The 13484-nt window shown below is 50.1% G+C and overlaps 1 protein-coding gene across 6 annotated transcripts in view; it reads left to right on the plus strand.

The window, feature by feature from the left end:
* The window catches only part of CSTPP1 (centriolar satellite-associated tubulin polyglutamylase complex regulator 1), a 199755-nt gene that overhangs the window by 179001 nt on the left and 7270 nt on the right, over positions 1 to 13484 (plus strand). For all 6 annotated transcript variants that reach the window (XM_081538608.1, XM_081538606.1, XM_081538607.1 and 3 more), the window contains one exon: positions 13061 to 13146. In XM_081538608.1, coding sequence (XP_081394734.1) covers positions 13061 to 13146 — 86 coding nt within the window. The remainder of the gene's footprint in view (positions 1 to 13060; positions 13147 to 13484) is intronic.

Genomic DNA, 13484 nt, shown 5'->3' on the forward strand with positions numbered 1-13484 from the left:
GCTTTCTGGCCTTCTTCCCCTTCACAACACTCAGAAAATAATACGTAACAAAAAGTAGGGTAAAGACAAGACTGCCTGTGGTTAGCCTACAGGCTCTGGCCTCCTCCCCGCTGGGCCAGGGGGACCCTCACACCTGTAACCCATCCAAGGCTCACATGGCCCAAGGATGGAGATTTAAAGCAGTGGCTCTCCAACTTGAGAGTGCATCAGAATCAGCCGCAGAGCTTGTTAAACGGCAGATGGGCCAGGCCCCGTCCTCAGAGTTCAGTGGGTCTGAGACGGGGCTCAGAATTCCTGTTTCCTATGGGCTCTCAGGTGATGCTCACAGTCTGGGACCACTCTCTGAGAACCACTTTAGAGCTTTGCATGCCCATCTCATTCTGCCATTTTAGAACTGACTGAATTCAAAGGAATTGCATTTCCTTCTCACTCTTGTCACCTGAAATCCTATTTAACTCACTTCCCCCTCTCTGAAAGCCAAACTTCCCAGGCAGTAATATATGTTTAATAGGAGCAGCTCTTTTGTCGTGGTTATATGCTGAGTACATACAGCGCTTTGAAAGCATATAGACTCCTAAAAAATCTAGAATGTCTTTATGCCTCTCGCCTGCAGTATCACCCTGCATAGATCTCCTCCGCAGGTCTGACCTGCCATCTGACAGTGTCGCTGTTGCCCCAAAGGCCTTTCACCCAAACAGACTATCCTTTCCCTCCCCATTCTTTCATTTACCAAATATTTATTGAGTGCCTGTTATGTGCCAGTCATTGTGCTTGTGGAGGAGCTATGACAGTGAGCAAAACAGATACGGTTCCAGCCCTCGAAGAACTTGCAAACCGATAGAGAGGCAGACATTAAATAAATGAAGAGCTCAGTGCTACAGGGACGTATAAACAGGTTACCTAGCCCAACCTGGTAAATTAGGAGAAGCTTGCCCATAGGGCAGAGATGTTGAATCGGGGCCCTGAAGGATCTGTAAGAGATGAACTTGCTCTGTCAACTGTGTTCTCTGGGTGCACTTCCTCGCTCAGTCATGTCCAGCTCTTTGCGACCCCCCTAGACTGCAGCCCGCCAGGCTCCTCTGTCCATGGGATTCTCCAGGCAAGAAAACTGAAGTGCCGTGCCCTCCTCCAGGGGATCTTCCCAACCCAGACCTGGAATCGAACCCAGGTCTCCCATATTGCAGGCAGATTCTTTACCTCCTGAGCCACCAGGGAAGCCTGATGGTCTTGCAATAAGTCTTAGCCCTATCAACTACTAAGACTTATTGTAAGGCCATCATGACAGTGAAAGTCATTCAGTTGTGTCCGACTTTTTGCAACCCCATGGACTGTATAATCTGTGGAATTCTCCAGGCCAGAATACTGGAATGGGTAGCCGTTCCCTTCTCTAGCAGATCTTCCCAACCCAGGGATCGAACCCAGGTCTCCCACATTGCAGGTGAATTCTTTACCGTCTGAACCACCAGGGAAGCCCAAGGCCATCATAATGCCCACTAAAAATTGGGACTTGCCATCTGTCTCTACAAGGATTAAGCCACTGCAGCAGCTGACCTTCAACACACCCTGAATGGGGTTCATTAGGAATAAGGCACTCTGTGTTCTTGGGAGAACTAGCAGAACAGCCCTTCAGATAGTTAAATATTTTCAAGAAGAGATTTTATGAGTCCAATCCTTGCCTCTCCTTATACCTAGAAAAGCACTAAAATCATTAATGGAGACATCTGCTCCTTGTGGCTAGCAGTAAACTTCACAAGACTAGCAGCAACTTCCTGCAAAAATGTGTTCCTGATTGCATGTACCCCCTTCACCAAAATCAGTGTATATTGAGCTTCCCCCCTACCTCTTCAGAGCAGTTTCTCAGAGCTATCTGAGGTGCTATCTCCCAGGTTGTAGTCCTCGTTTTGCCCCAAATAAAAATTAACTCACAACTGTTACATCATCCATTTTTTTTCAGTTGATGTTTATCCTCTAGGATAAAATTAAATTAGACCACTACTTCAGACCATATGCAGAAGTCAGTTTCATGTAGATTACAGAAAAATCCATGCGTGCGTGTGTGATCAGCCTCGTCTGACTCTTTTGCTGCCCTGTGGACTGTAGTCCGCCAGGCTCCTCTGTCCATGGAATCTGCCAGGCAAGAATACTGGAGTAGTTTGCCATTTCTGCCTCCAGGGGATCTTCCTGACCCAGAGATTGAACCCAAGTCTCCTGCATTGGCAGGTGGATTCTTTATCAACTGTGCCACCCGGGAAGACTGGATTACAGACCTAACTGTAAAATGCAAAGCTATCATACTCTCAAAAGAGGTTAGAAGAAAATATTTTATTGCCACCAGCTAGTTAAAAAATTCTTAAACGAGATAGAAATTCTTTAAGCCCAACCCCAGTGGGCGAGGTTGATAAACTGACCACAAAACTGCGTTCACTTATTCAGTCATTCAGCCAGTGTTGAAGGAGAATGCCATCACCTGCTGCTGCTGAAAGCAGTGAACGAAACAAAGCCCCTGCCCTCGTGGAGCGGACATTCTAGAGAAAGAAGTATCTGCTGGGAAACACGAGCTCCCTGATGGCAAACAAACCGGGCCACAGCAGTGCCAGTGCTGAACCCTCACCCACCAGAGAAGGAGGATGAAAAGTGTCTATTCAGCAAAAGATACCACAAACAAAGTTGAAAGACAAGCCAGAGACCTGAAGAAGTTACCTATGTAACTAACAACAAATCAGTCTACAGAATATTTTTAGTCTCTAGAATTGTCTATAAAGAACTCCTACAAGTGCATAAGAAAAAGATGAAGGACCTCAATAGAAAAATAGTCCAAAGATATGAAGAGCTAATACACAGAAGAGAAAACCCTAACAACTACCAAACATTCGGGCATATTTTCATGGCCAAACTCGCTAGTTATCAGGGAAATGCCAATTAAGTTGAGATACCCCCTCACAGTCATCAAACTGGCAAAAATTTTAAAGTGAGATAATGCAAGTATTGGTGAGGGCGTGGAACTGCGGGAACTCGCATACTCTGCTAGTGGGAGTGTAAATTGGCATAATCACTTGGAAGCAATTTGGGCAAATCTTAAAAAGTTCAAGAAACGAGAGGGCGTACGTGTATACATACAGCTGATTCACTTTGCTGTACAGGAGAAACGAACACAGAATTGTGAAGCAACTAGATTCCAATAAAATTTTTTTAAAAAGAGGAAAATGTTTGGAAAAAAATTCCAGAAAGTTCTGAAAAACAAATTTGAATTTGCCATGTGCAGGGAACTAGTTACATAATATTAAAAAAAAAAAAAGTTAATGAGGTGTGGCTGAGTCTGAGACATGCAGCATTATTTGTAATAGCTACCAGTGAAGCCCTCTGCCTGTCGCCACGCAGTAGAAAGGACAAAGTGTCTTATCTCCATCCCATGGAATTCTCTACAGCAGCTAAAATGAATGCAGGGAGATGGGACCTCCCTGGTGGTCCAGTGGTTAAGAATCCACCTTCTAATGCAACGGACGCAGGTTTGATACCACGGGGATCCTACCGTGCCAAATAGAGAAGTTTTTTCTTAAGTAATAAAGTGAATACAGGGAGATATATATGCATCAGCACTGATATATCTCAAAATGGCGAGTTACAGAATGATGCATAGAGTTTGAGAACAGGCAAAGCAAAGTTATATCATGTTTTAAGAATGTAAACATTTGTGTGAGTCAACAACAGTATGAAAACATGCAGACGGGTGCCAAGCCCAAGTTTCAATGAATGAAAGCTAAGCCCTCAAGTTCCAGCGGGATCTCTGAGGAGGAAGGTAGAGGGAGGGTGTCCAGGTGTTCTAAACAGTACATGTAATAGCTTACAAAGCTTTTAAACATTGAAGCAAGGATGGCAAAATGTGAAGATTGGAGAGGAAGTTAGCTAGTGGGTACACAGATGTTTTTTCTGTTATTCTGTGTGATTTTCTGAAGATTTAAATATTGTATTTAAAATGAAAAAGGTGTAGATAAAAGAACACTCTGTGTGATTTCAATACCTTTAAACCATGAAGTTTTTCCACCTTGGCTTATGTCCCTGGATATGTTCCAGTGTCTCCTAGTTTATGATCTATGGTAACTTGAATTTATACCCTACTGTTGTGTGAAAATTGTATAAGCTTTATGTCGAATTGGTCCATGGTGCTTTTCAGGTCCATTCCATCCTTCTACTTTTCTGTAGTCATTCTATTAATTTTGAGAGTTTGATATTGAAACTCCAACTAAAAATCTTAATTTATCTACTTAAAAAGTAGTTGTAATATATAATGAAACTATATGTAACTTTGATCTGTATTTTCCAAGCGTCCTGTAAATATGCTGTCATGCTTTTATAATTCAAAATATAAAAAAGAGAAAAACAAGTAAAAGGAAGAGGGTGGGCAGAATTTAGGAAGGGAGCAGGGAGAGGGAAAGGCCGTCTCAGGCAAGTAAGCAGCCTGGAAAGAAGCCAGTGAGGACCTGGGTGCCCTGGGGGAGCCGGGGGGCTGGGAGAAGAAGGGAGGGCCTCACAGGCCATGCGCTGGATGTGGGTTTTATCTTAAGAGCAGGGAACAGTTGCCCCCAGCCCCAGCTACGAGGCTTCTGGGGAGAGACCAGGATCAAGGAGCCGGAATGGCCAAGCAGGGCCTTCACGGTGTCTCCAGGGAAGAAGCAGTGTCCAGGCCTCGGCTTCCAGCCCCCGTGGGGGCCGCGGCTCTACAGGAGTGGCAGAAAGGACAGCGCCCCCAACAGTGGAAGCCACGGCCATGTCTCAGCTGGAGCAGCTGCAGGTGGCCCAGGACCTGTACTAGAGTCAGAGGGGCCTGTGTTTGGATTACAGCTCTGTCGCTTCTAGCTTGAAAACCCTGGTCCAGTTTCTGAAGCCCTGTGTTCTCAGTGAAGACATCCGTCCATCTTACCTCAGAGGATTAACGTGAGAAGAAAGTGCAGTGACGGATGCACAGCGCTGACCAGCTAAGCCCCTAACGGACGCTATGTAGTTGTAATTGTCGCTGCTGCCCACGCTCTCTGGGTCCAGCTTATCAGGCGCTGAGGGCAGGTGCGGGTTGGGGCCCCCTGGAAGTGCAGCCCGGAGCCCAGGGAGAGCCACAGCCTGGACGCCCCACGCCGCTCGGAGGGCCTGGACTTGAAGCAGCTCGTGCAGCACAAGGCGGTCTCCAACGCAGCCCCGCGGCCGGGCAGCCCTGAGGAAGTGTCGCAGGAAACCGTGGCAATACCTGGAGGAGGTAGCCAGGCTGCGGTTTCGTCCTCACTCATGGCCCTGACATTAAGGCAGACTCCACAGAGGTGTCCCCGGATCCCAGGCAGCCCTGGAGCCGCCCTTCACCGTCAGCTTCACCCATGAACCACGCGGCTCATGGGAACTCCCAGAGGAAGTGCAGGCCTGGGGGCTTCTCGCCAGCCCCAGCCCCCCCAGAAAGTGGACTTGAAACAGGATAGCTCGCTTCCACCTGAGAGCCTGTGCCCGGTCAGGCACTGGCTGCACTCCCTCTGAGCTATATTTTTATTGACTATTTTGAGCGCTTCCATCACCTGAAACCAGCTAGAACACGCTTATGGGTGGCAGCTAACACTGACTTTGAGTGATTACTATGTATACCAGTAATATATAACAGTAGAATAGACACAGCGTATCACCATAAATGAATCTTCGCCAGAATCCTGTGAATTGGGAACTAGAATTATCTGCTCTTTACAGATGAGGAAACTGAAGCTCCGAGAGAAAACATGACTTGCTGAGAAAAGGAAACTTGGCAGGGAGCTGTAGAGCTGGGCGGGGTTGGGTCCCCGCTGAACTGCAAAAAAACCAATACATCTCTGCCACTCGACCAGGGGTGCTGACCTTTCAGGGCGAATAGGAAGTTGGCAAGTCACAGATTCAGGCTGAAAACTGTTGCTTCCTTGGCACCCACCTATCGCCCAGCCAGCCAGCCCATCCCAGCTGTTGGAAGTCAGCATGGGAGGGCGAGAACAGCCAGCCCCTTCGGGACGGGCTCAGACCCTGCCAAGCGCTCTTTTCTTTCTCCATTCCAGCCGCTGCCCAGGACTCCACCCTCCACATGTTTCTGCTCAGAGCCAGCCTGAACCCAAGTGCCTCTCCTTCTCCCCGAGAGCCCCCTCTCTCCAGCCCCGAGGCCCGGCCTGCCAGGGTCCCTCCCCGACCCAGTGGATCGGTACAGACTCGCGCTGGCAGCCGCTCCCTGCTGGCTCCGCTTCAAAGCTGGAGCAGGCCCCTCTCCGCCAGGTGTCAGGAGCGGCTGGCACATTAGCAGAAGGCCTCTGGCAGGAAGGGGTGTTGAGCCAGGAAACTCCTCCTCCTGACCCTCAAGGAGGTGGGGCCAAGTTCGAGTTCAGGGTGAAGGGCCTACAGCCTGGGGTCATCACAGTCACCTAAGGCAGAGACCGAGCCGCAGCCTCCTGCCTGCCTCTCCCCACAATTGTGCCAGGATCCCGGTGCCAGATGCCCAGAACTCGTATGGGTCAGAGCGCTAGTCTGGAGATGGACAGTGTGGCAGTCGACGTCTCTAAAAGCACCTTTTCGTGAGGTTTTTCAGCAGCAAACTTTTCCCCATTGAGAACCAGCGTTACCAGAAGCTGTTAGTCCTCTCTGCCCTGGGGATGCCATTTTGTCAGAGCTAGAAGAAGCCCTCTCAGACTTTGGGGAAGTATTCTGCTTGAATATCTCCAGCAACAAGCAGCTCAATCGCTCAGAAAGCAGCCATAATCCCAGAGCTGGGCGTCTTCGTCTTCTGGGGCCAGTCTTCTGGAACCCTGTGACGTCTCCCTCAGAGGCAGCTCTTCAAGAGTCATGGCCTGGCTTCACTTCCTCCTTCATCCTCTCTTCCCACTGAAAGATCTAAAGGGAGTCATTAGCCCGACATCCTGATTTGCAGACTCCACCTCCCCGGCCCCCTGTTCTGTGACGCTAGCTTACCCCTCTTAAATAAACCGCCCAGAGCCGAACGCAGTATCCAGAAGTCACCGTGCCAGGAGAAAAGAAGAGTGCTGCACCTCTCTTAGCTTTGTGCCCACACGTTCCCCTCGTTCAGCTGATACTTGCTGAGGCCGTACTGTGCACTCTCCCCCACGCTGGCACCAGTCAGGCAACAAGCGGAGAGACCGCCGTCCCGGGGCCGGGACAGACCCGAACAGCGACCCAGAGCAGGGAGGCCTACTGTCAGCAGAGCATCCCACCGGGGTGCTCCGAGGCTGCACCCCGAAGAGCAAGGAGGCGTCAGTCAGGTCGGCGAGGCGGACAGGAGGCAGGGAAAGCTGACAGGTCTTGCTGCTGGAGCACCGTGGGGGACACTGACTGGGGCCTCCTGTGAGTCCAGAAAGGTGAGCGGAGGCCAAGGGCAGGGCATACAGGCTCATAAGCCAGGATAAGGACGGGAGACGTTGCTCTAAGGACAAGGGGAAGCCCATACAGGGTTTGAAACAGAGTTGTAAAACGGTCAAATTCGCATTTTTAAAAAGGTCTTTCTGGGAGGGAGGAGAGGGTGAGATGAATGGAGAGAGTAGCATGGAAGCATATATACTACCGTATGTAAAATAAATGGAAAGTGAACGTGAAAGGTGCTCAGTCATGTCCAACTCTTTGTGACCCCATGGACTATACAGTCCCTGGAATTCCCCAGGCCAGAACACTGGAGTGGGTAGCTGTTCCCTTCTCCAGGGGATCTTCCCAACCCAGAGATCGAACCTAGGTCTCCCGCATTACAGGTGGATTCTTTACCAGCTGAGCCGCAAGGGAAGCCCAATAGCCAATGGGAATTTGCTGTATGATTCAGGAAACTCAAACCGGGACTCTGTGACAACCTAGAGGGGTGGGATGGAGAAGGAGGTAGGAGGAAAGTTCAAGAAGGAGGGGACATAGGTAAACCTAACTGTGGTGTTGGAGAAGACTCTTGAGAGTCCCTTGGACAGCAAAGAGATCCAGCCAGTCCATCTTAAAGGAAATCAGTCCTCAGTATTCATTGGAGGGACTGATGCTGAAGCTGAAACTCCAATACTTTGACCACCTGATGTGAAGAACCAACTCATTGGAAAAGACCCTGATGCTGGGAAAGATTGAAGACGGGAGGAGAAGGGGACAACAGAGGATGAAATGGTTAGATAACATCACCGATGCGCTGGACATGAGTTTGAGTAAACTCCGGAAGTTGGTGATGGACAGGGAAGCCTGGTGTGCTGCAGTCCATGGGGTTGCAAAAGAGTCAGACACGACTGAACGACTGAACTGAACTGAACTGATGGCTGATTCATGTTGATGTTTGGTAGAAACCAACACAATATTGTAAAGCCATTATCCTTCATTTAAAAATAAATAAATTTAATTAAAAAAAAAAGCCTTTCTGACCACAGCATGGATACCCAATTAGAAGGAGGCAAAAGTGTTACCGGAAACCATCCAGTAGAAGGTCTTCCAGTTGTCCTGGAAGAGGAGGTGGAGGTGGGCATCAGTGGGGGCCATGGAAGTGGAAAGGAGTAGACGGATTCCAGAGAAATGTCTGGAACAGGACTGATTGGACCGTGCAATTGGTTGATACGTGGCGGGCAAGGGAGGGAGTTTCCCGGATGTCGGGAGGGCTCCCAGGCTTCTGGCTGACCAGAGGAGCATGGCTGTCAATGACAGCTGAGACCCAACTGGCTTCTCTGGCAGCCAGGCCCACTGCTTGCAGTCGAGAAAACCCTTCAGTCCTACACACACGTGCTGCTAGGGTCCAGCCACCTGTCCCTCAGAAAGAAAGCCCCTGCCACTGCCTGCCTCCCCCAGCTAGCCCCATCCACGCGTCAGCCCGCCGAGGAGCCGGGGTCAAATCAGAGCATATGCCAGGCTTGCCCTGCTCACCCTGGCACCTCCGAAGGGCTGTGCCCCCTCTCTTCCCCAGCTGCCCATCTCAAAAGAGGGAGCTGGTATTCACAGTCAAGCGTGGCTGATGACAGAGAGCGGCAGCCAGTTCTGGGGCTGGAAGGGCAGGCCCTCTGCAGCTGACAGTCCTGGCTGTGGCTGAGAAGGGGAGATGCTTATGGCAGTTGGCTTGGAAGCCCTGGCGTGGTCGGGAGGATGCTGATGAGCAAGAATTACCACTTCTGGAATTAGACAGTGCTGATGACTGTGCAGCTTTGTGAACATGCTGCACCATGCATTCTTAAAGGATAAATTTTATGGTATTGGAGTTACATTGCAATACAGCTCTTCCTTGACTTGCAAGGGGGTTATGTCCTGATAAAATCTACTGTAAGTTGAAAATATCAAGCCAAGAATGCACTGACTACACCTGACCTACCAGAGATCATATCTTAGGCCAGCCCTACCTCAGCTGTGCTCACAACACTTGCATCAGCCCACAGTTGGACAACATCATCTAACACAAAGCCTATTTTATCATAAAGTGTTGAATCTCGCATGTAATTGATTGAACACGGTTCTCAAAGTGAAAACAGAATGATTGTCCGTATCCCACCCTCGTGACTGCACAGCCGACTAGGAGCTGCCCCTGCCCAGCATCACAGGAGCGTACGTACGTTGCATCGCTAGGCCAGGGAAAGATCAAAATTCAAAGTATGGTTTTTACCAAATTCTTCTCACTTTCACACCATCATCGGTAAAGTCATAAAACCTAAGCTGACCTGTTGTTAAGTTGGGGACCGTCTGTATGAAATAAATGAATAAATAGGTGAAGAGAGAAATGTTCGGATTTCTCTGATGGTCCAGGGGTTAAGATTCCGAGTTTCCACTGCAGAGGGCACGGGTTCGATCCCCGGTTGGGGAAGTTCCGCATGCCCATAGTGCAGCCAAAAAAAGAGCGAGTGAGAAAGAAAGAGAAATAGTAAAGGGACGTAACTGCTATAAACAGGAGTGCCAGGTCCCAGGTTGATGATAAACAAGAGGAGCCAAGTAACATCTTCAAAGGCTTTGGTTCCCCTTCATGGTTTCCTGCTTGGGGATGTTCTCAGCCCAGTGCTCGTCCCTAGTAATTAACTTCAGGCCGTTCTGGTTCTTGGCTGTCCTGGGAGTAGGGCAGGAAGGGAGAGGGCACTGCCTTCTCTCCTCGGGGGGCCTTTCCCTCCCCTGTGGGCCCGGGAAGGGAGGGCGTTGAGGTGTTCCCTGGGACTCTGGAAAAATGCACTCTCCCTCTGCAGTTTGGAGTGTCCCTGTTACCCCAGTCCCCTCTCCCTGCCCTCTCTGCCTCTCTGTCCCCATCCAGATACCAAAATCTGGACTTTGTGCCCCCTCTCATCCCTTTTGCCCGCCCATTCTCTTTAGGTTTTAAGGGAAGAGGTAAATACTTGGCATCACGGATGCAACGGACATGAACTTGGGCAAACTCCAGGAGATGGTGAGGGACAGAGAGGCCTGGCATGCTGCAGTCCAAGGGGTCGTAGAGTCGGCCGCGACAACAGCTACTTGGCCTAAGTCTCAGCGCTTGGTCCGGGGAGCCTCTGCCAGAAAGACTAGGGCGCCCTCCCGTGGCCATTGGCAGCATTGCTTGTTCCCACTCTGGCCTTAAATTTCTTTTTTTCTAGAGGTAATTTTAATGTTGAATTCTGGTAGTTCAGTTCAGTTCAGTCGCTCAGTCGTGTCAGGCTCTTTGCGACCCCATGGACTGCAGCACGCCAGGCCTCCCTGACTACCACCAACTCCAGGAGTTTGCTCAAACTCATGTCCATTGAGTCGGTGATGCCATCCAACCATCTCATCCTCTGCCTCCCCTTCTCCTCCCGCCTTCAGTCTTTCCCAGCATCAGGGTCTTCTGGTAGAGAAGGTAACTTTGTTCTTCCCCAAGAGATACATGAGAAACAGTTAAGGCCCTAAGATATAGGTGAGAAGAAGAAAAGATAAGTTAGGTAGATAATAAACTAAGAAATATAATCCAGGTGTTTATATCCTGTGAAAGAAAGAAAGTGAAGTTGCTCAGTCGTGTCCAACTCTGTGACCCCATGGACTGTAGCCTGCCAGGCTCCTCCGTTCACATCCTGTATCTTTATTTTAAAAGAGGTGGTGAGGTGGTGAGACCTAGTGGGAAGCAAGTCCATGTAGAGCAAATTTACCAGCTGTGCGACCTTATTAAGCTGACTTCTCTGAGACTTAGTCTCTTCACCTGTAAAATGGAATAATTACAACACCTGTCTCATAGGGTTGTTGTGGGATAGAATTTAATTGTCGTTGTTGTTCAGTTGCTCAGTCATGTCCAACTCTTTACAACACCGTGGACTGCAGCACACCAGGCTTCCCTGTCTCACTATCTCCTGAAGTTTGCTCAAACTCATGTCCATCTAGTCGATGATGCCATCCAACCATCTCATCCTCTGTCGCCCCTTTCTCCTCCTGCCTTCAATCTTTCCCAGCATCAGAGTCTTTTCCAATGAGTCAGCTCTTTGCATCAGGTGGCCAAAGGACTGTAGCTTCAGCATCAGTCTTTCCGATGAATATTCAGGGTTGATTTCCTTTAGAAATGACTGGTTTGATCTCCCTGCTGTCCAAGGGACTCTCAAAAATTAATTAACATTAAATACCTTGTAACTCAGGGCTTCCCTCGTAGCTCAGTTGGTAAAGAATCTGTCTGCAATGCAGGAGACCCAGTTTGATTCCTGGTTTGGGACGATCCCTTGGAGAAGGAAATGGCAACCCAGTCCAGTATTCTTGCCTGGAGAATCCCATGGACAGAGGAGCCTGGCGGGCTACAGTCCATGGGGTCTCAAAGAATCGGATATGACTTAGCGACTAAACCACCAGAGGTCCATCCAGGTACCTTGTTCAGTGCCTACCATGACGTAAGGATTCAGTAAATACTGCCTATTTCTGTTGTTATTGTTATTACACCTGGAGACGAGAGGTAGGAACCATTTCTCTCTTCAGGGAGACCTGAAGCCAGGCCAGATGTCTTGCACAATCCCAGGGGCACCGTTCACGTCATATTCTCTCTAAAGCCCCTTCCCCAGAGGTGAACAATATCTGCAGTCTCTGGAGCTGATCCAGTTGCCAGTCTGGGGACTCTGGCCCAGTGAGGTGGAGAGAGAATTTGAAAAATCCACGAGAGAGCAAAATAAGTTGGTTTTTTGGGGTTTGTTTGTTTAAGGAAAGATAGGGCCCAGTCAGAAACAGATTGGGGAGGGGGATAGGAATTCCCTGACGGTCTGGTGGTTAGGACTTTGCAGTTCCACTACAGGGGGCACAGGTTTGATCCCTGGTCAGGGAACTAAGATTCCCACATGCCGCATGGCTGGATAAAAAGAGAAAGGAAAGAGATTGGGGGCCCAGCTCCCTGTCAGTAAATGGGTTTGGCACCCTGCCTGGCACAGGGATGGAGCCCGGCAAGTGCTAATTTCCTTCTCTTCCTGTCCTCTCTCCAGCGAGGCCCTAGGCAGAGTATGAAGGGGGCTTTGGTCTGACCCCTCTAGTGGTCACGTGGTATTCTTCCTGCAAGAAACCGGGAGGTGGCCACCCTGTGAGAGTGGACAGCGTGGAGGAGCACCGGCCGCCACGGCGTCCCTGGAGGGGGCGTGCTCCTTGACCCATTCAAGTGCAGACCCCAGCCTATGCCCCAGGATGGAGGTGCCTGTAGCCGTTCCGGCCCTTGGTCGCCTATTAAATCTCAGGGCCACTTGCCAAGACCCTTTAAACCTCTTGGCTGTTCTTTTTGCCTTTTCTGATCAGCTGTATTTATTCTGAACTAAATGGTCCTCACTGCAGGATGAAAGGATTTACTGCTGAAGGATATGAAAAGAAATCTTGGCCGCATTACAATTGCACCCCCTCCTTGCCACCCCCCCAGCCCGTTTTCCATCCGCTCGCTGGTGCCACAGAGACTGAAGTGGGAGCCTGCCCCCCCTGACCCCAGTTCAGTCCGGTGGCAGAGTCCAGTTCACGGAGAAGTGCGGTGACAGTGAGGAGCTTGTCTGGGGGAGCCGTCTCCCCAGAGTCTTGCTGTCCCAAGGGAGACTGGAGCCCCAGGAACAGCGCAGTCAAACACCCCTCCATCACACACACACGCACGCACTCTCGCTCATGTTCTCTTTCTCTCTCTCCCCCTCAGGATTGTGCTCATGGACGATGCCATGGACTGCTTGATGTCTTTCTCGGATTTCCTTTTTGCCTTCCAGATCCAGTTTTACTACTCAGGTGAGTCTTCCGGGCCTCCATGGCTCCCGTCGGGACCGCACTCCCTGTCCTGCCCCGGGGCCCCTTCCGTCTGTGTGTCTGGCCCACACGTTTCTCCACCTCCTCCCTTCGTGGCGGGCTTCCCCACGGGTCGCCCGCAGGATGTCCAGTTCTCGCTGGTGGTCACAAGACTCAGCCCGCAGGGCCGACTTGCTCAGCCTCCTCACGACACGGAAAGCCACAGTGCTTCCCGCCAGCAGGGGGACACATCAGTTTAAGTGATAACAGTAACAGCACCCCCAACACACACTATGGAACAGTCCCCGGGGCATTTACTGTTTAGCGAAACGTACGGTGTG

Source organism: Giraffa tippelskirchi, chromosome 11 (genome assembly GCF_054371585.1).
Source record: "Giraffa tippelskirchi isolate mGirTip1 chromosome 11, T2T-mGirTip1v1.2.pri, whole genome shotgun sequence".
Lineage (NCBI taxonomy): Eukaryota > Metazoa > Chordata > Mammalia > Artiodactyla > Giraffidae > Giraffa > Giraffa tippelskirchi.